The 20,801-nt window shown below is 35.2% G+C and overlaps 1 protein-coding gene and 1 long non-coding RNA gene across 33 annotated transcripts; one reads left to right on the top strand and one right to left on the bottom strand.

Moving 5' to 3' along the window:
* Positions 1 to 197: 197 nt before the first annotated feature.
* Positions 198 to 18,075, bottom strand: LOC113685073 (arf-GAP with coiled-coil, ANK repeat and PH domain-containing protein 2-like). Of its 31 annotated transcripts, none has more exons than XM_089214261.1 (33): positions 17,945 to 18,075; positions 16,661 to 16,730; positions 16,340 to 16,431; positions 15,834 to 15,944; positions 14,742 to 14,799; positions 14,146 to 14,204; positions 13,493 to 13,607; positions 12,947 to 13,005; positions 12,264 to 12,326; positions 11,717 to 11,774; positions 11,445 to 11,510; positions 11,247 to 11,291; positions 10,206 to 10,301; positions 9,632 to 9,706; positions 9,131 to 9,174; positions 8,875 to 8,937; positions 8,418 to 8,469; positions 8,020 to 8,123; positions 7,617 to 7,677; positions 7,037 to 7,093; positions 6,338 to 6,408; positions 5,634 to 5,698; positions 5,312 to 5,375; positions 4,797 to 4,866; positions 4,484 to 4,575; positions 3,771 to 4,392; positions 3,330 to 3,390; positions 3,110 to 3,177; positions 2,895 to 3,004; positions 2,169 to 2,229; positions 1,919 to 1,968; positions 1,547 to 1,602; positions 198 to 1,010 (listed from the first exon to the last, which is right to left on the bottom strand). In XM_089214261.1, the coding sequence occupies exons 26-33, from the start codon at positions 3,954 to 3,956 to the stop codon at positions 895 to 897; spliced, it is 708 nt and encodes a 235-aa protein (XP_089070387.1). In that variant the 5' UTR covers positions 3,957 to 4,392; positions 4,484 to 4,575; positions 4,797 to 4,866; positions 5,312 to 5,375; positions 5,634 to 5,698; positions 6,338 to 6,408; positions 7,037 to 7,093; positions 7,617 to 7,677; positions 8,020 to 8,123; positions 8,418 to 8,469; positions 8,875 to 8,937; positions 9,131 to 9,174; positions 9,632 to 9,706; positions 10,206 to 10,301; positions 11,247 to 11,291; positions 11,445 to 11,510; positions 11,717 to 11,774; positions 12,264 to 12,326; positions 12,947 to 13,005; positions 13,493 to 13,607; positions 14,146 to 14,204; positions 14,742 to 14,799; positions 15,834 to 15,944; positions 16,340 to 16,431; positions 16,661 to 16,730; positions 17,945 to 18,075; the 3' UTR covers positions 198 to 894. The 31 variants fall into 31 exon arrangements, with proteins under 31 accessions (XP_089070387.1, XP_089070393.1, XP_089070377.1 ...); XM_089214267.1 differs by lacking the exon at positions 16,340 to 16,431 and adding an exon at positions 17,377 to 17,460; XM_089214251.1 differs by lacking the exon at positions 15,834 to 15,944 and adding an exon at positions 17,377 to 17,460.
* Positions 18,076 to 18,566: 491 nt separating this feature from the next.
* Positions 18,567 to 19,665, top strand: LOC149041042 (uncharacterized). Of its 2 annotated transcripts, XR_016189083.1 has the most exons (3): positions 18,567 to 18,772; positions 19,154 to 19,254; positions 19,542 to 19,665. It is a non-coding gene; the product is annotated as an uncharacterized LOC149041042 (long non-coding RNA). The 2 variants fall into 2 exon arrangements; XR_016189082.1 differs by lacking the exon at positions 19,542 to 19,665 and having other exon boundaries at positions 19,154 to 19,383.
* Positions 19,666 to 20,801: the final 1,136 nt, after the last annotated feature.

Raw genomic sequence — 20,801 nt, forward strand, 5'->3', positions numbered from 1 at the left:
ACAGAGAATTATCACCAAATAAATCAGCTCTTGTTTGTTAAACAAATTCTCCTTACCAGCCCCTCAGAAAATGTATGGCAAAAAGTTTGGAGAATATGTATACTGATGTTAGGGTGTAAAAAGGTAAACATAAATGACAGGATATATCAAACCTCAACATTTCACCATTCAAAATGACAAAAATTAGCTGATGGGACTTCAAACAAAAAGGCAGGACCACTCTGTTTTTATTTTTTTAAATCAATATCAATCTAATGGAGGATACCACTTAGTCTGGTCAAAATCAACTAAATAATGATTCAATACTAGCTAGTCTGTACAATTTTTCATAACTGAGCATTGTAATATTAATATAATCATGTTCAACTTTGACTTTTTGACCATAGTATTCATACAGTCAACTCTTCATTAAACATTGATGTCCTTCCTTCCATTCAGTTGTCATAGGGGAAATTTTATTTACAAATTTCATTTTTTTTTTTTAACAATGATTTACTGATATGTTTTCTTTCCTTAAGTTATTCAGTGCAAGATTCTATTCTCTGTTCTAAACGATGCTGTTATTATCATGGGGATAATTTTAAATTCCTAATGAATAAAAAATATGTTAATTGTACAGTTCAGTTTTCTTACATTACATGACAGTTAGTGATATTGTCAGTGTGAACATTAATTCCTGATTGGTGCAAATTACTACAAAACTAAACATAAATTGGAAATAATGTTTTACTCCTTTTGTGTTTGTGGTAAGATTAAATCTAGAGTGAATATTCAAATTGGTTTCTTCAATGAAATGAGAATTTGTGTGCTTATTTTTAAGCAATGAAACATTTTGATGTGAAGTGACCTCAAATATTTGTTTTCAATTGAAGGTGGAACAAATTGATTTTGCTATCACAGTTGTGTCTGTCTACTTGGTCCACTTGAATCAAAATTGCGTTTAAGCCTGTCAGGGTCTCTGGATGCCATATTAGAAAAATCTCTGAACACATCATTGAATGTAACATCACCTGAAACAAAAACATGACAGCAGTTAGTCCTTTAATCCATGACAGTGACAAGGTTCTGATTTCTCTTTACAATCTATCCCTTATATCAAATGTTCAAGTCACGAGAATGAAGGAAATGATCAGCAACTAACGAAGTTCTTCATGGTTTTACAAATTCTCCTTGTTAGACCCTTGGAAATGTATAGAGAACAGTATGGAGAATATGCATAATGATGTTGGGGTGTAAAGGGTTAACCTTTACACCCTTTGGAGTGATTAATGAGTAATTTCCCTCTGCAACTACTTATAATCATGGATAAGTAGAGTGCATTTGATTTATGATATCATAATATTTTTCATCATACTGCTTGCCCAGAAATATCCAGGGATAGTGGACTTTCATTGTAGACAAACACGATGAACAATACAGTGGTTAGATTACATTGCTTACCACTCCTTAAATTCACTGATAATTACAACAAAAACAACAACAACAACAACAAACAAACAAAACAAATCAGAAAAAAATAGATGGAGCACTCTTAAAAAGATCTTACCCTGGGCAATCTCATTATCTTCTCTCATTTCTTCATTCAGTCTTGCCAGTCTCAACCTATAAACAATTTCATTTTTCACCGTCTAGTAAATGTTGACAAGTCAGAAATGGACCAAAAGCAGCTATATGTTTACCGTAATAGATACCAAAATAACCTGACATCCAAAAACAAGGTGTAGATATAAAATTTACAATTCCTAACAATGATTCTTTACCAAAAGAAGACAATGACTAAAGACTGCTGTGTGAATTCCAATTCCAATTTTTTGGGATTCTTTCATTCACCTCTTGAAGGATAAATAAAAAAACCAATTCCTAGGAACAGAATCATAATCAGGCAATATCTACTGTTATATTGCATTTGTATACTTACAGAGTAACAATATCTGCATTTGTTTGTTTCAGTGCAATTGTAAGAGGGTCCTGAAATTAACAAAAGAAATTGATCAAGAAACTTTCATGAGCACTGTTTTTACCGTCACTTGTGACCTTTCATGCAACATCTACTGCTTCCTCTGTTTTCCAGGGGAACACAGATTAATTTGGAAGGAAAGACTGGCAGTTCATGGGAGGTTGTCTCCAAAAGCTTTTTTCATGCATCGCTACATTGTGTTCACACTCACCTCTCCATTCTCGTCAACATCATGCTGGTTACCTCCTTGCTTCAGGAACAAGAGGATAGGACTGAAAATAAAGGAGCAGTATTAATATAAGTGATGACAGATGATGCCACAGCTGGGTGAACTGTTTTAAGCCCTGGCCACACCACTGTATTGTGTTCTGCAGATAGACACTATGCTAAGGAAAGAACTGGTTGTTAAGAGCTACAGGAACTAGGGTTAAGTACACATAGTTATGGAACTTTTACTGGAACATGTGGTTGTAAGTCTTAAACTTACTAATATTCATACATTGATAATAACAACTTGAAGCAAAAAAGAAAAAGAAATAAAATGCTTTGCCTTACAGAAACAAACAAGGTTCTTAATAGACTCACAAAGACTGCAGGAAATAGTGAAGGTCAGAACAAAAATTGTTCTAACAAAATAGTCACAGGCCACAAAGGATTGTGTTTTCCAATCTTCTAGGTGAGAGAAGCCTACAGGAATTAGGTTTAAGTACACACAGTTATGGAACTTTTACTGAAACATGTGGTTGTAAGTCTTAACCTTACCAATATTCATAATATTATACTGATAATAACAACTTGAAGCAAGAAAGAAAAAGAAGTAAAATGCTTTGCCTTACAGACACAAACAAGGTTCTCAATACACTCACAATGACTGCAGAAAACAGTGATGGTAAGAGAGAAAATGGTTTTAATAGAATGTTATTTTCGATCAACTCACCCTGTCTGCCCAAGAAGTGCTGCATGATGAAGTGCACCTCTTCCCCTCTTGTCTTTCTGGTTTATTTTAGCTCCATTTTGTAAAAGGAACTCACAAGCTGGTAATGATCCCTTGAGGAAGAAAAATAATAATTTCATTACATGATGACCCTTCCATGAAGGAATTGCAAGTACTCAGCATAGTAGAACACCGTCAACAGAAAGAGTCAAACCTACCCCTAAGACAGACTGGTGAAGTGCTGTTTTCCGTTCATCTTCCTCATTTACCCAGTTCACTTTGGCACCTGAAAATTTTCCATAAACACTTTCATGACTTGTACATTTTTGAGGAAAGTGGAAAGTTACACACAGTTTGTGTGATTACTGTAAGTATCACTTTCCAGAAATGTATGTGCAGCCATTAAATAAACAATAAGTGCAGCATGTTCTTGTCTACCTTCTGCAAGTGATGCAGCCATAAGAGGAAGACTCTTCCATTCTGCTGCTTTGAAAAGTAACTGCAACAAAAACCCACAATTAAAACAAGCCACAAGCAATGTCATGTACCATTAAACTGTTGACCCCTGGGAGTGACCAGCATCTACTTTTTTCTTACAGTATCACCCATGAATCACATATTAAGATCACGAGAATAAAGGACATGATCACCAACTAAAGAGCCACTGAATTGTTAAACAAATTCTCCTTGTCATCATGTCACTAAATGTATAGAGAACAGTATGGAGAATATGCATGCTGATGTTTGAATGTAAAGGGTCAATAATCACCACTAAGGATCAACTTAATAACTCTCAGGACATTACAAAACAGCATATGATATAGCAAATAAATAAATAGATAGTGCAGACCTCTTTATTTGGTAATTAAAGGTGCATACCCTACTGGGATGAACTCTTTTCAACACAGCAATAGCTTTCTCCTTGTCCTCCTTCAGTCTTTTCTCCAGGTCACCATCCCCATTATTCTGCACTCTTTCACAAATGGTTGCCTCGTGAGTCAGACCATCTTCACTTATGGTTGAATCAAATGAAACTCCCCTATCTCTACCCTTGTCAGAAGACATAGCTGCTCCAATGGAGGCTGCCCGTCTCCTCTCACTGTCTTGACATGATGTTGATGGAGCACTAGTTCCCAGTCTGTCCTCATCATGTGAGTCACTGCTAGCAGTCTCATCACTGAGAAAACTTGAAGCAACATGTTCTAACTTTTCAGAGTCTTCACTTGCTACATCTGCAGAGAGTATTTCAGCAGGGGCACTCTTTCAGTTGTCCATCTTTGACTTTGACTTCACGGCAAGTTTCCGTTTGAAAAGTTTACTTTTTTTGGAGTCTGTTCTCTCAACGGCCAAATTTGTGCCCCTTTCCTCGTGGTGAACTTTCATTCTTGCAAGATTTCTAATGATCCCTTTGTCCAAAGTTTGACAGTTTTTTAGAAAGGTTTCCAGGGAAACAAACTTATGTTGTACATATTTTAACTTGATCCAAGTCTCTCTTTCACCCCTTTGACAAAAATCATTTGATAATTATTTTCAAAAAATGTTAACTACAAAAATTTAGGAATTCATAATTTATTTAAAACAACAAACAGTACCTGCTACTTTGAGGAGTTGGTTTCTTTGTATGGGAGTTGACTTTTGCGTCAAGAATTCCATTGACCAATTCATTTCCCAATTCTGTCATTAACTAAAAACAAAACCTTGAGTTACTATAACATTCATTTTGTTCTATTTTACCATGTCCTTTTCCTTAAAGTTAAAAATATTCTGTCACCAAGTTAGAGATTATGCCTTGATCACTTTGAGACACAAGCTCAATTAACATTATGTCAGCACATTGTCCAGTAAAACAGTTGTAAATCCAAAGCATTGTGCTTACAAATAACAAAAGTATGCATCCTATATTACCTCGACTTGCTCTGGTTACCATGCATCAAGGGTCAATGAGCGAACCTTGGAGACGTGGACACCCAAACTCCTATTAAAACAAGCATTACCTGTGGGTCATTTCTTAAATTACATGATTGTAACTTTTTGATCTCTCATAATATTATTATATATCAAATTTAAATACTTACAAAATAGGTAATTATGCACTGGACAGTTTGTGACTCAGTCAAACACACTGCCCTCAACTGATACTATTTGGACCCAGAGGCATGAATTTACTGAATTTTTGTTTGGTTGTTTTACCTGCTAATTGGACTTAAGAAAAACTACACAGCAGCAAAGCTGAGCCTTTTGTCTGCACCACTGATCTTAAGGATTATGGCATAAACCAGATTATTGACAACACATGCACTCTACAATGCATATTGAGATCCTTCTAATATTACAGATCTGATGTAACCATGACTAGGAGCATGTCATTATGGTAAAAGCAAGGGCTATTCATAAAAAAAGAACTTTTTTTGTAACAGTACCTGTGAATACCTGAGCATTCTATACACAGTACAATTCCCATGTTAGTACTTGCCCAGGTCGGATCTAAAGGATAAAAAATAATTTGCATTAGAGTTACTTACTACTGGTAACTACAAAATATAAACCATTTCAATTAAAAAAAAAAAAAAGGAAAAAGAAAAAGAAAGGCAAAAGCAAACATTCTAACCCATGAAAGGAGGATAATAAAAAAAACCCACATTTTCATTGCAAAGGCCAAATGGTATTAAAAAGTTAACTTTCTTTACACGATCCTATGAGCTCAAAGCTACCCTCTCCCACAGATTGTTGTACTATGCTCACCAGTGCTGCTGCAGTCTGCACACTTGTCATTACCAGAGACAGCTCTAATAACATCAAGATTACTTCTGTCATTGAAAAGTAACAAAAACTGTTAAAACACCAAATGAATGTAATTGTTAATATTAACTTTTAGTGAACCAGGTCCAAAATGGAGTGTCATCTGTATGATCCAAGAGAGTACTGTCTATGAAATAACAGGAAGGAATGGCACAGTGATGGGAGTGGGGATGATACAGTGATGAGAGCAGGGACCTGGGCCACAGTGATGAGAGCAGGGACCTGGGCCACAGTGATGAGAGCGGGGATGGCACAGTGATGGGAGTAGGGATGGCACAGTGATGAGTGCAGGGATGGCACAGTGATGAGAGCAGGGACCATGGCAAATCCATGCAACCCAGCCATGAGCCCCCATGCAGAAAAGGGAAGCAGACCTCAGTCACACTGAATAAATGGTGGAAAGAGTGGGAAAGGGGTGGGGAAAACTACCAGGATGATTAACTGTCAGTCCAAACCATGCTGCAAGCTCATGCTCAAAGCACGTGCAAGAATGCCTCAATCAGAGAGCACATGGAATTCTGACATGTGCGCATATGCAAAAACCGCTGAATACTACTGATCCTCTTAGTTGTCAACTCTGTTAAATTGCTTTTAACTGCATCAAAGAAATCTCCAGCAACAGTATGCAAAATGCAAGACAATCAAACCTTGATGGTCCAGAAACTTTGTTGAGAGAATCCATACTGTTGCTCAGAGAGCCTGGCCCTTGTAAATCACTCTGAAAAAAAAATTATATAAATTCTATCTTAAATTTGAACTAAAAAGACAGGATAGGGATATCCCTTGAAATCACAAATTATAGGTAAAGTGCACATCAGTGACAGCTCACAGAGAAAGTGTGTAAAGAATCAATTTAAAAGTTGTGAACATTTTAAACAAGAGCTAAAGAAATGAAAAAAAAAATGGAACAGTGTAACAGTGACCAAAAAAGTGGCCAATAATCTATTTCATGTGCAGCTAGTGAAATTGATTCAAGGTATAAATTGAAAAACTTGTCCCTGTGTCATGTGATTTTTATACAGTAGTTTTGAGGAAGGTTCTTGGAGAAAAGGACTGAAAGTGCATGTGGCAATCTTGAAAGGTACCATGCAATTAATCTGGGTAGCTGCTAATTAATGAACTTTAATATGCCAAATAAATATATATATATATATATATATATATATATATATATATATATATATATATATATATTGCTTGGATTCATCAAAACTGCACTGCCTTGTCCTCAGAGTCACATTTTCTTGGATTGTCTCTGAAATCCTGAGGTCAAGGAACCATGACTTAAAAACTACCCACAGGGATCACATGCACTATGCGCAAGTAAGTAATTTCAATTCACCCACCTTATCATTGTTACTTTGAATACTGGTTGAGCTATTGAAAGCCTTGTCAATACTGGCCTGTGAATCACCACATAACAATTAAAATTTTAGTAACAGTATTTTGTTAGAAACTTTCTTATTGATCATCAAGTTAAGGATTCACTTCTCTGCCAACACAACACAACAATTTCTACAAAAGCTGATAACTCGTTCACTTCTACTTCAAGCCTACTTACTACAATTTTCAGTTGAGAGAGGGGCAACAAAAGTTTGGTGACCACATTTTGATGTTAAAAATGGGGTTGTTATCATGGGCAACTGGTGCTGTTTTCAGGGTCATTTGTGTCATTTGATTTCTTAACACTATCTCACATGCTTGACAGTTTATGATACACTGCTCTTGAGATTTGGTTAACATTGGAAACAAGGAAGGTTGCCCTTGAAAACAACATTATTTTACACACAAAACAAAACCCTGTCACCAACCTCACTCCACACCTCACTCAAGTTCACCATCAGCAGAAATTCACCCACAACATTTAGTGTACATCCTTAGACTCAGTTCCTATGTATTCCACTTGCCTCAATTTGATAAACTTACCTGCATAGCTTCCATCCATTCCACTTGCAGTGCTTCACTATCTGCTTGTAAATACCATGATCTAGTGATACAGAGTAGAAGATATCGTTTTCAGTTAACTCTAAACTCAAAAAGTGATTAACATGTCACTTCTCCCTATAAAATCTATACATTATCCAGCAAATGGGTAACAAGAATACTCAAACTTATCAGGTAAAGAGAATACTCAAACTTGTTAGGAAGAAGTTGTTATCTTGATCTAACACCAATTCCTGTAACCAATTTACAAATGTCTTGCAGTTTGAGGGAAGAATTAACAATCAGATCTTGGAAACAATAACTATTGGTCACTCAGATGCTATCAATTCTGAGTTGTCTACTGTGTATTTGACAGATTTGCAAAAACAGAATTCAGTCGCCTTACTTTGTTGGTGATACTACTTCAAACATAAATCTTCTTTCCACTGTTTCCTCTGCAAGCCTAACTTTACACAATCGAAGATCTTCAACAAGTACTGTTTGATCATCCTGCAAAATTGAATGCAAGTGATACATTAACTGCATGTCATCATCGAATCCCTTCATTCATTTGACTGTACAACTGAAAAAAGGTTTTAATTAAAAACTTCAACAAATTTCCTTTGTATTCACAATTCAAAGCATGATAACATATGTGCATAAATAGGTGTATGCACCTGGCTGTTGACATTTGCAGCATTTATGTGATTGACATAATCAGAATGTGACACCAGAAATTGCACTTAGTGATCACACTTGTGAGTGTGTGTAATCTAAATACTACATTCATTCAGTCATACACACCTTTAATCTCTTCTGATACATCAGTTGGTTATTCTGAACTGTGAAATATCGCCTTTGGGAAAATAAAAATGAGGTATTTTACAATGAAATTATTTAAGACCTTAACCCTTTACACCCTAATATCAGTATGCATATTCTCCATACTGTTCTCTACAAATTTCATGAGGGACCAACATGGAGAATTTGCCTGACAATCAATAGCTTTTTAGTCAGTGATTGTCTCCTTTATTCTTGAGACCTTAATGCTTGATTCAGGTGTCATATTGTAAGGAGAAATTAGATGTTAGTCACTCTTAGGAGTTAGAGGGTAAATCAGCTGCTGCAGTTTTACTTCAGTATCAATCAGTATCCCATTAAAAAGTACTCAGATCCACTACAACTTCTGAGAGTCAGAGCTCTAACCTGTAGAATATTCCAGTCTAAATTCACCCCTAACTCACTGCTACCACACACTCACCTATGCCAACTTCTAAAAGCATTACTGCTTTTTTTAAATAAGTAGCCTTCCATTACTAAACCACTGCAAACAAATAGAAGGTGAAAATTAACCCATAAGCACATGAACACAAACATGATTTTCACCAAACTGAATGCACAAGATTCACTCCTCAAAGTAAACAGAGAAGTTACCTACTTTGAGACTTCCCATTGTGAATGATGTACAACATGTATTGAGTATTGTTCAGACACCATCAACAATTATAACAGTTTACCTTGCATCATTCAGGTTTCTTCTTCCTATGCATCCACTCTCCTCCTAAAATCACAAATCCAAGATAGCAAGCGTTGAGTAAAAACCATGAATCTCATAATCTGGTATTTGACAAATTTTCTGCCCCTTGTTTTTTGCACATTCGACCATAGAAATCTAATGGAATGGTTTCATAGACATTCCAAATCAATTACAACTCACCCACTAATCTCACTATCTTTTTTTGTTTTCTCACAGCCTTGCAACAAGACTCAATCTCACTTTATTGGGGGGGAAATTGAATGAAAATGGGAAATAGAAAATTACTGGTAAATGATAAATATATGGAAACATTAACCAATGTATAAGTTTTGTACCCAACAGTATAATTTTTTTTCCTGTCTTTACCTTATTTTTAAACAAAATTCTACGACCCATGTTAGGAAATTTTTAACGGCTCTAAGGACAGAGCAAAATTTTTAAGATCTTAAATCATTATCGTAATAATTGATATTATACCCACCATTTTCTGGACCAATTTGTGTCTTTCCTCCATCTCTTTTTTGTCCATTGTAAACTGGACTGACACTTCTTCCACCTGGATTACAGAATTTGATACACAGTTGTTAAGAGTCACTATCAGCAGACTATTTCCAATTGATCAAAACCTGTCCTCTAATATTTTAACTCTTTCGCTCCCAGGAGTGATCAAAGAGGAACTTCACAATTTAAGTGCAACTCTTAGCATAAAGTTGATAAGAAGATTGAAAAATATCTGATGGGGGATACTGTTTGATAATTACAACCAAATTCTCAGAGCTTAAATTATAAGAAATATGTGGCAAATAGTGTGAAGAATAAATCTTTAGATCCTAAGAGTGAAAGTTTTTCAATTTTTAAGTTCACAACTGCTTCTGAAATAATGAATCATTGTTTAAAATTAATATACAAACTCTTCCATCAAGGAACAAAAAAATCCTAAAAGGTCTGACAGAACAAGACAAAGAACACAAAACTTGTTGAATGTTGCACCAATGGTATAATAGAAGCCAATATCTTGTTATCAAATTATAAGTAGTAAATCAAATTCAACCCACCTGATTTGACACCCTCTTCATGTATGCATCTAAATCATTCATCAAATCATAACCTTGATGAAAATATGTTGACTGGGCATGCATAAACTTCAGAATCTATAACAGGAACAAAAACAGACAAGTTCAGTTTTTTCTCCCAGTCAGTCCTACTCATTCAATCTGTACTAAGACTTCTTTTCGAATTTGCAAAGACAAAAGAACCTGTTAGAAAAGATGGACTATATGCATGAAGAGGTCTAATTAACACTGCCATGTTCTACAAGGATTTCCAGCACTGAGAAAACCTGCAACTGCACATGTGTAAAATTATAATTATATTTTAAATGTGTTTGACATTGCAATCAGCTGCTGACACATCACTTGTTTATTGTGCCACTCTGTCAGGTTAATAAATGAATAGCAAAACATTCACCATTCTTAATACAAGGTTGTTTGGTAAATTTGTGACCATGGAAGGCAAAACAGACACTAACAGAAAACTGTTAGAATAGCAAAAACACACAGATGACAAATGGTTGATGAACAGTCCTTGAGGCATTTGAACAGTTTGCCTAACCATTTGAACTGGTGAATAAATTATTTGAGAGATTTGGTCAGCCATTTGAACAGATGAGTAAAAATTTTTATCAGATGGGCAAATAATTCAAATGGGTGAATAAATTAATTGAACAGTTTGATTAGCCCTTCAAACAGTTTGCTTAGCCATTCAAATGAATGAATAAAACGGATAATGTCAAATGGACTGGCAAGCCATTCAAATTGATGAAAATATTATTAAACCATGATTGGTTATGCGATTGGTTTACCAATCATATGGATGAATGAGTTGCTTAAATGGTTTGCAAAACTGTCCCAATTGCATAACTTGATCATGGAATGGGCAATTATACTCTTGTCATTTAAGGCCTATAGTGATTAAATAGTAAACAAAATAATATGTGGTCTCTCGTATGTAAGGAATTTTCCTTCAAGTGTTCAACTAAACACTGCAAGAAGAATTCCATATCTCTGTGCATCCATCTATTATCCTCTACTTCTTACAGTGTCTAGAACATCAATCCTTCTTCGTGACTGTAAAATGTTGATCTGCAATACAAAGCATGGTTTTAAAAAACTGACAATAGTTCTTGGAAGGGGGATAAATTTCATGCTTGCTTACTAGACAATACAGCAACTATTGACAGAGATTCAAGGAACATGACAAGCTCAAAATCGTCACATCTACACTTTATCTACAACCTGGAAGGCATAGTCCAATGCTGTGTGGTTAAAACATGTCTGATTAGCTTTCACTGCATTCTTAACCTGTTTTGTGGAAATTTAAAAAAAAATAGACAAAACAATAAAAAAAATTAAATTAACTACTAGGTATTCAGTGTGGTCCTTCAATCATCAGATATAATACAGATTGGTAGGTACAGTAACACACAGCAAGTTACATGTACAAACATCTGGGTGGCAATGCAAAATTTTTAGCAACTATACATGAAGCTCTACAACAATAATCTAACCTCCTCCACTTCAGAGGCCTTACAGTGATGTGGAAGCTGTGCATTTCTTGTCAAGGCACTAAAAAGAAAACAAAACCAAAAAAATTCACTCAGTCATACTATGGAGTAGTGTTTCAAGTGGTGACCATTTTTGTCACCAAGGTGAATGGAAAAAAATTTGGCTGATACATTTTTAGCAAAAGTTGCTAAATGGCTGATCTGTGTGCAGATGCCACATAGAAATCTGAAAGGTTTGCATTTGTCAAAAATCTTTATGATCTACATGCACAGTCATAAACCAGTTCCAGGCTGTTGCCACTTCCTCTTTCCTTATTCAAGTGTTGAGTCCTGACTGCTGGCTACTATGGTGTTGCCTACAGCTCTGCTAACTTTTTTCTGATTTTCAGTTGCCAAATGGCAATAAAATTTTGAGCTTAGAGTGCTAAAGAGCCTTATCTCAAAAGCTAATGGGCAAATAAGAGAAAATCCAACATGACCCTAGTTACAGCACCAATTATTGAGCTCATGTCAAAAAGGACAGTATACAAGTCAAGTATTATACACTCACTTATCCAAATCATCACTGACTTTGTCAAACAGCTTTTTAGCATCCTTAACCTTCTTGACTTCCCTGTAAATGAGAGAAAATAAATAGTATTTAGTTTTGCAAAGATTTTTGATGTTCATCTACTTTTTGAGCAGCTACAGGTATGTTCTAAAATTGTAACAATGACAACACACTTAACTTTCTTTTAAGAGTATATTTGATTCAATAACTATTATTTAATTGAAGTTGCATCATAACAACTGTTTTAATTCCTATTTTTAACAGCTGACAGTGTCAATTGGAATCTTGAATCAATCTTGAATTGTGTAATTAAAACAGTTGTAAATAGGCTCATTTTACAAGAGGAGGCAAACAAATCAACTGTCACAACTACATTGTACAATCAATGTAAAAAAATGAAAAGTTCACTTTTTTCTTCTTTACTTTCCATTTAACTTCTCCCACAATGTACCTCTCCCCACCTCAAACTGTCCATTGCTGTGTAAGAACTATGCAAATCTGAGAAGGAAAAAACTTTTACAGAGAGAGGAGATGGATTTAGAAAGGTTAAGGAATTGAAAAGATGTGATTTCATCAAAATTTTCAAAATACAGGTGGGTGTTAACCCTTTTGTAGTGCAATGCAGGTTATCCAATTTCCCTTTTTAAGACAAACCTGACAAGAATTTTCACAACCACACTTACTCTTTGATAAAAGTTCTCAGTGTGCTTGAGATTGATTTTTGTGCTTGCTCTAAAAGAATCTGAGGAAAATACAGATACTGATTATTTCACCGAACATGTCATCAAAAATCCAATTCTAGGTGATGTGAGAGAAGAAAACATTTTTTCCCTATGCAAGGTATGAAGTCAATGGTAATGAAAGTGAACTGTCAAAAACATGACGTACACATTCACAAAATGTACTGCAAATAAGAGAGTTATCAGTCTATGCTTGTTCTTGTTTAAGGCTGGGTGTGGGGTATGTGAAGCCATATAAAAAATTCACAATTCTCCACTGTAACAGCTTCTGTTTACCACCAGTATAATGATATAATCAACATATTGTTCTCCACAACTGCCAGAAAACAAACACGACAAAATCACAAAGGGCAACAATTCCATGCAGAAAAAAAAATTTTTCTATAAATCATTTTCACCAATTGAAATATTAATTTTTAAATGAGATGTGATTTTAAGGAAGGACTATGGACTATTATAGAGTTGACAATATGAGGAAATCTCACTCACTGATAGGAAGCTCTGAAGCTCAGTCAGAGCACAAGAGAACTTGTCCAGTGTGGATGACACCAGCTCATCTCCTGCAAAGTACTTTGTCAGGTTGTCAATACCACTCACTAAAGCACTGAAGGAAAAGTGACGAAAGCCTTAATGTGAAAATACAGTCATGTAACTAACAAACAATTCTTGTCTGAACTATTCAATTCCCAACTGTACTATCTTAGACTTCAGGTGCCACAGGAAACCAACTTATATCATTGGGTGACCTGTATCACTTTGCTGTTATGTAAAAGATGTTATGACCTGGTCAGGACAACCCTCATATGTGAAACAAGATCCTTTAGAAACCCAGTAATCCTTTAACCCTTTACACCCCTGCATCTGTATACAAATTCTCCATACTGTTCTCTAGACATTTTCCATAGTGCTGAGCAGGAGAATTTGTTGGACAATCAAGGTTTCTTTTGTTGGCAAACATTTCCTTTATTCTCATCACCTTAATATTTGATTTAGCAGTGATACGTTAAGGAGAAATTCAATGTTAGTCACTGTTAAGAGTCAAAAGGGTTAAAGAGTAGAGCTTTCCAAAGAGGGAAAAGTGAAAGACCAAGAGAAAAACCACAAAAAGAGATCAGAGTTCTTTAACTGTGTACTGGCTCTACCTGGTGGATAAGTTGAACTGTTTCCCTGTCTCTACCATTCCACCACAAAGCTTGATGAGCTACAAGGAACACAAAGGCAAAAAATTATGTTGAACTGATGCTGACTGTAATTTGAGAATGCATCTTATTAAAAGTTATCATAAACTAAGTTCTGCACAAAACTTGGTACTTATTTTAAACACAAACAAGAAATATTTAGCTCTCTGGGCTGACTAAACTCAGTCAATGAGCATCTTGTCATATGATTTCTTCTCTTCATTTTTTTGCACTTTCTTCTTGCTTGAATTTCATGGGGAAAAACACAAGGATATACATTTCCTCCATCTCTACTTCCACTATCCCATACAACCCTCAAACAGGGATTTTTCTACTGTTTATCAATAAAAGTGCACACTGAGCCATATGGCTAACACAACGATGTAAAGGGTTTGAACTTAATCCAAACTTATTTCTTGAAGCCTTAATACTCAAAGGTCCACATATTACTGGAATCTATGTCTACATTACTTTTCTATTTCCTCAATTCTTATTCCCCCAGTTTCTGATCTTTCCCCATCTGATGTACACACTAAAAACAGAAATGGTAAAAAATTCACCTTTTCTAAAGCAACTTCCAAAACATTGATATCTTGTTCATTTTGATCAATCTGTAATCTATATAAAAAAAAAACATTTACTAGGGATCAATACTGCTTAATAAAAGTGACTAAAGAATGTAAATAATCTATATTGATATTGTTTACTTCCTCTGCTTCTCTGCCAGACACTAACATTACAAACTGAATAAGTTAAATAATATGAAAATGATCAATGATCATGAGTGGCACAAGAATGTTTATATCATGATCAAGACTAAAGGGAAGAGCCAGACCAAGCCTTAAGACAAGGCACAGAGGTTAGGGGACTGTGCATGAGATACTTAATGGAGGTCATTTTAGAAAATAATTTTAACCATTCACTCCCAGCAGTGACCAAGAAACACCTTCTCCTCACGGCATCAATACCATGACAAGCAGACAAATAATGAGGATTTATAAAGATATCAACAAGGATATTATCATTTCATTCAATACTTAATTATAAATTCTCAAACTTTTGAGCCTACACTGGCCACAACTGCTTGGTGAAACTCAAAAAGTGAAAAAAAGAACACAAAAATATTACCACTCTTAAGAGGAGGGAGGTAAAAGCTCTTCTTTTTGGAAAAGCTTTAAAATAAACAGGAATTTCCAGAGAGCCTTATGGTGTTTACTGGCACAGCAATACGATACTGATATTGCTGAAGTATGTGCAAGCAAGATTAAAATCTTGCAGACTGAAAAAAACAAACACCAATTTATACTTGAGGATATTTAATTCCTCAATAACATCGATCTTAAATGCCACAAGGGCAAAGACAATGTGACACCATTGAAACTCTTTTCATAGTAAACAGAATGTGCATAATGCACTTCAAAAGAATTGAGGCAGAAACTAATTAAAGAAGCAACTGGAAATCTTCATTGACTGATTTCAATATTTTTTGTAAAATGTTTGTTTGAAATGAATAAAAATAACTTAAACGTCCTTGATCTGTCAACCGACAAAGAAATGGAAACTAGGTCCATTAAAGCTTAACTTGTAAGTACAAAGTGCGAAAAACAAATTATCCCATGGCCAGCTAAAATTAAATACAATTGACTTCTTACCAGAATTTTATGAAAGTTTTGGGCAAAATCAGCCACATTTAAACAAAGTAGGATTTTAAGCTTCTTATTTCATTTTCTTTAGTGCTCAGTCTAATCAGTGCAGTTGTGAACCTGAAACAATTAATTGAGCATGTGTGAAGCCATTAAAATCATAACTTGAATTGATGCCGCTCACACCTATATGAAAGTTGTTCAGGAATGATGTCGTTTGAAAATGTTCGTTTCCATAGCAAGCGGATAAAACTGAGTACTTTGTTCACATCGCAAGTTTCCTTTAGAAAAGTTTACTTTTTTTCATTCTTGCAAGATTTCTAATGATCCCTTTGTCCAAAGTTTGACAGTTTTTTAGAAAGGTTTCCAGGGAAACAAACTTGTGTTGTACATATTTTAACTTCATCCAAGTCTCACTTTCACCCCTTCAACAAAAATAATTTGATAATTATTTTTCAAAAAATGGTATAAACTATAAAAATTTAGGAATTAATATTTAAAACAACAAAAAGTACCTGCTACTTTGAGGAGTTGGTTTATTTGTATGGGAATTGACTTTTGCTTCAAGAATTCCATTGACCAATTCATTTCCCAATTCTGTCATTAACTTAAAAACAAAACCTAAAATTACTACATAACATTCATTTAGTTCTATTTTACCTGTACCTTTTCTCTAAAATTAAAAATATTCCATCACCAAGTCAGAGACTATGCCTTGATCACTTTAAGATGCAAGCCCATTTAAAATTATGCCAGAGCATTGTCCAGTACAACATTTGCAAACCCAAAACATAGTGCTTACAAATAATAAAGGGCTGATACACATCTTATGTTACCTTGACTTGCTCTGGTTCCCATGCATCAGGAGTCAATGAGCAAACCCTAAAGACCTGGACACCCAAACTCCTGTTTAAACAAGTATTACTAAATTGAAATAAAGAATTGACAAAGTAATTTGCGAGCATGCCAGAGTGGCCAGAAAAACCTGTCCTCAAAAAGCTCTAAAAGAAAAAAAAGGCAGGAAATCTGAGACAGGCCAGCACGACTCACGTCTCCCACCATTAGACTACACTACATTTAACATACACTGTATAAGAAGACTACAACTAAGTAGCTATAAGAATGATGTCCATCTTTCTGATAACTTCTGGAAGTTTCTAGAAATTTCTAGAATATGACAGCTTTATTCCAGAATCCTATTCAAGTTTCTTTCTAGAAAACATTTTCCCAGTTTTTCCAAGTTTAAGTTCTTTCAAAAGCTGGAAATAGCTGGAATTTAATGCATGCATTAGCTGCTGCCAGAAATTGACAGCTTTTTCCAGTCTATATTTCTTGCAGGAAACTGGAATAAGCTAGAAATAGTTCACAACTAATTTACATTTAGCAAAACTGAGAGAAATTGTCAGCTTAGTCAGTTTCATTTCATTTTAAAGCCTTGAGTAAGAAAATGAAAAGGAGTACATTACCTTCCAGCTTGCCATACATAATAGATTCAAAGTGGTAAAACTTACACAACTATCATTGGCTCTTTTTTTTTTAATTCTACATCTACCTTTTCAAGATCAGTGGGATCTTTTCTTTTTTGTTAGCAGTGGTGATCAGTGATCTGATATTTACAATAATGTTGCCGGAAACCCTGAGTAAATAGATCAATCAGTTTTGGGCAGGTACACTTGATGTACAGTTTTAAGTCACCTGTCATTGAAAAATGGATTCTCAACATGCTGATTTTTTTTCATAATACAAAACCACTATTCAATGCTTATTAGCAGATTTGTCTGATTATACAGTCATCTAATCAGTGACTAACATTGTCAAATATAATCAATTAAGAACTCCGACAAATTCTGTTAACCGCAGAGTTTTGAATAAGAAATTTGCATAAGGGAATTTACACTAATGAAAATACAAGATACAACTAGAATAGATTGTTTCTGTTATCTTCCTGTTTGTGTTTTAGTCCAAATTTTTCTTCAGAATGAACAATTGAAAGTCACATTGTGACCACCATTGACATCTTGAGAATGGTTGCTTTTGTCAGGTCTCGCATTATGAAGAGCAAACTTTGCAGAGAGATACTTAACACCACAAGTATAATGATAACTAAGTAAATGACTCACTTTTTTGTTAATTACAAACAACTTTATCGACAATGACCACAGCAATTCGGAGCCCTAGCAACACACCAGTCGTTTGAGTTACCAGAAAGGTAAATGATTTCCTCAAGGATACAGTCCACAGCGATCGCGTATGTAAGAGCCGTCGTTACAGCAATCACCTGGTCAGCGGTGAGATTCATCGGCATTTGGTAAACAAACATGACGGATCGGCAGTTGTAGTTGCACCGGCCGCTTACTTCACAAAAAATGCGAATTGTGTCCAGGGCATCCTTTACTTTGTAGCGGAGGACTTTGTGACGGATTTTTTTTATTAACTTTGGAAGAAAGAGTGATACTTGGACAGAATTGGCGCGAAACGAACAAGAAGAATAACCATCTGGCAAACCTTGCTCCTGAAGAATTTCACACGTGTTTATTTTCGACCCATCCCAGACTGTGATATTTATCGCCGACTTTGAAGTGACCGCAGCTTTTCAATACGATCAAAGCAAAAGTCCCACCAGATTTGAATTTGGAAGCGTCTGTTCGCGCTGTGACATTCATATCTCCACGTGTTTTACCGTGATCGTCCTTGGCGTGCGTTTTAACTTGAAGTCTCTTCCTGTTCAGCTGAGTTCTGTTTGGTTTTGATTTCCGAAAATGCCAAAGCACAAGTACGTTGTTGTTGACTGGGGATCGTGGGGAGTGGAGGCGCAGAAAAGTTTTCATTGTTATGGCCACATGTCAAAATAATGCACATACATACTGTCATACTACATGCTGTCAAATGATCAACATTTCCAACTACATTTACACTTCAAATAACATAAGCAAACCAGCTTACATAAGGTATGCGTGTTTACAGCCTTTTTGTCACTCAATTAAAATTACCTGAAGATTCATTTGGGAGGGTGCAATTAATAGATTGTGCCATTTGTTGCATGTAATAGAGTGCAAGGGAGTATCTACAAACAAAACAATTGCAGCCTCCTGAATGAATCACCACATAATCTGAATTGGGTGGCAACAAGGATGCACACAGTTAGCTGACTGCATCTATTTAATGGTATAAATTCAGCGATCAAAATTCAGTAATTAATTTGTGGTTAAAAATAATTAAAGTTCTTTTAGCAAGAGTTCCTTTGTATAATTTATGTTTTGCACTATACAGTTTCAAATGTAACATGCTTTTTACTTAAACTGCTTTCATTTGCTTTTTCCTTTTTACAGGTATTGTGCTAAGGAAAGGATTCACTGCAGCTACAAGGTCATCTGTGAGAAAGAAACTTGGCCTGGTTCTAAAGAAGGCCAGAGCAAATAAAGAAAACAAGGCCAGAGCAAATAAAGAAAACAAGGCCAGAGCAAATAAAGAAAACAAGGCCAGAGCAAATAAAGAAAACAAGGCCAGAGCAGATAAAGAAAACAAGGCCAGGGCAAATAAAGAAAACAAGGCCAGGGCAAATAAAGAAAACAAGGCCAGAGCAAATAAAGAAAACAAGGCCAGAGCAAATAAAGAAAACAAGGCCAGAGCAAATAAAGAAAACAAGGCCAGAGCAAATAAAGACAACAAGGCCAGGGCAAATAAAGAAAACAAGGCCAGGGCAAATAAGAAAACAAGGCTAAATGCAGAGGACAAGAACAAGAAAGCTATGAGAAACATTTTATTGTCCTTGTTTATTTTTTACCAAAAAAGACAGTGTTTTCTTCAGTTTCAGTTCAGGACAGTCATAGCGACAAAGAAAAGATTTTAATATGTAGCATATATTTTGGATACTTCATTTTTACTGTATAGAATTTCAAAGAAATTTTTTTTAGGGTATTGTTGCCAAAAAAAAAAACATGATTCTTGTTTTTCTTGGGCATGTGAATGCTACCAACAAAAAGCCTGTTAAGATTCACAGTAAATTATGGGCTTAGCCCTGTTTTATACATCTAATAAATTAGTTGAAATGGTTGAAAGGCAAGTAAAAGTTAATACAGTCATCTGTCAAAGTGAATCATCATGAAGTAAACACCTGAAAAACCTGGAATAAATGCTGAAAGATCTTGAAAATCTGGAATATACTAGAAAAAGCTGGAAATTGATACATTATCTATATCACTGTTACTTTTAATGAGCATGAAAGAATTTTCTAGAAAATTCTAGAAATCTACTTTTTGTAATAAGCTGGAAAAAACCTGATTTTATCCTATTTTGTGATTTCTGGAATAAGCTGGCAAATTCTGGCAGATTCTACCCTAATTGGCATGTTCCACTAACATTCTAGAATAGTCTAGAATTTTCCAGAAAAGAAAATTGGTAAATTCCAGAAATTTCTAGAAATATTTTCTGTAATATTTCTAGAAATTTTCTCGAAATAACCAGTATATTCCGATCTTATTTTGCAAGGGACGTGAACAATTAAATTACAGCAGAAGTATTGTTGACACATTTAAACAGTCACCGTATGTGTTTCGTGTGCTCAATACATCTACTCTTTGAAGAAGGACACTTCCCCCCGCGTGTATATCCAATAGGTCGCCTGGAATACGCCCGTAAGCGGGGTTGAACGCGGTACCAGACTTAATACTATGCATACCGAACTTGGAAACTTCCTCCACGAAAGGTTCTATGTGCTTTTTAAAATCATGTCTTAGCGTAGTTACGGAAACCTATTTGCTTGCGTGGAAATATTCGCGAGACTTAGCCTCAAACATACGACGAACAAAGTTAATGATATCGAACAAGGATGATGATATCGTTTATTTTAGGAGTTTTCAAAGTTTTTTCCCGAATAACGTACGCCAGTCACGGTAACGACTTCCTTCCGTTAAACTTTGATCACAGACAAACGTATTAATACATACAGGTCAGTATCAAAGAAACGAAGAACAATGT

Source organism: Pocillopora damicornis, chromosome 8 (assembly GCF_964200805.1).
Source record: "Pocillopora damicornis chromosome 8, jaPocDami1.2, whole genome shotgun sequence".
NCBI classification, from domain to species: domain Eukaryota; kingdom Metazoa; phylum Cnidaria; class Anthozoa; order Scleractinia; family Pocilloporidae; genus Pocillopora; species Pocillopora damicornis.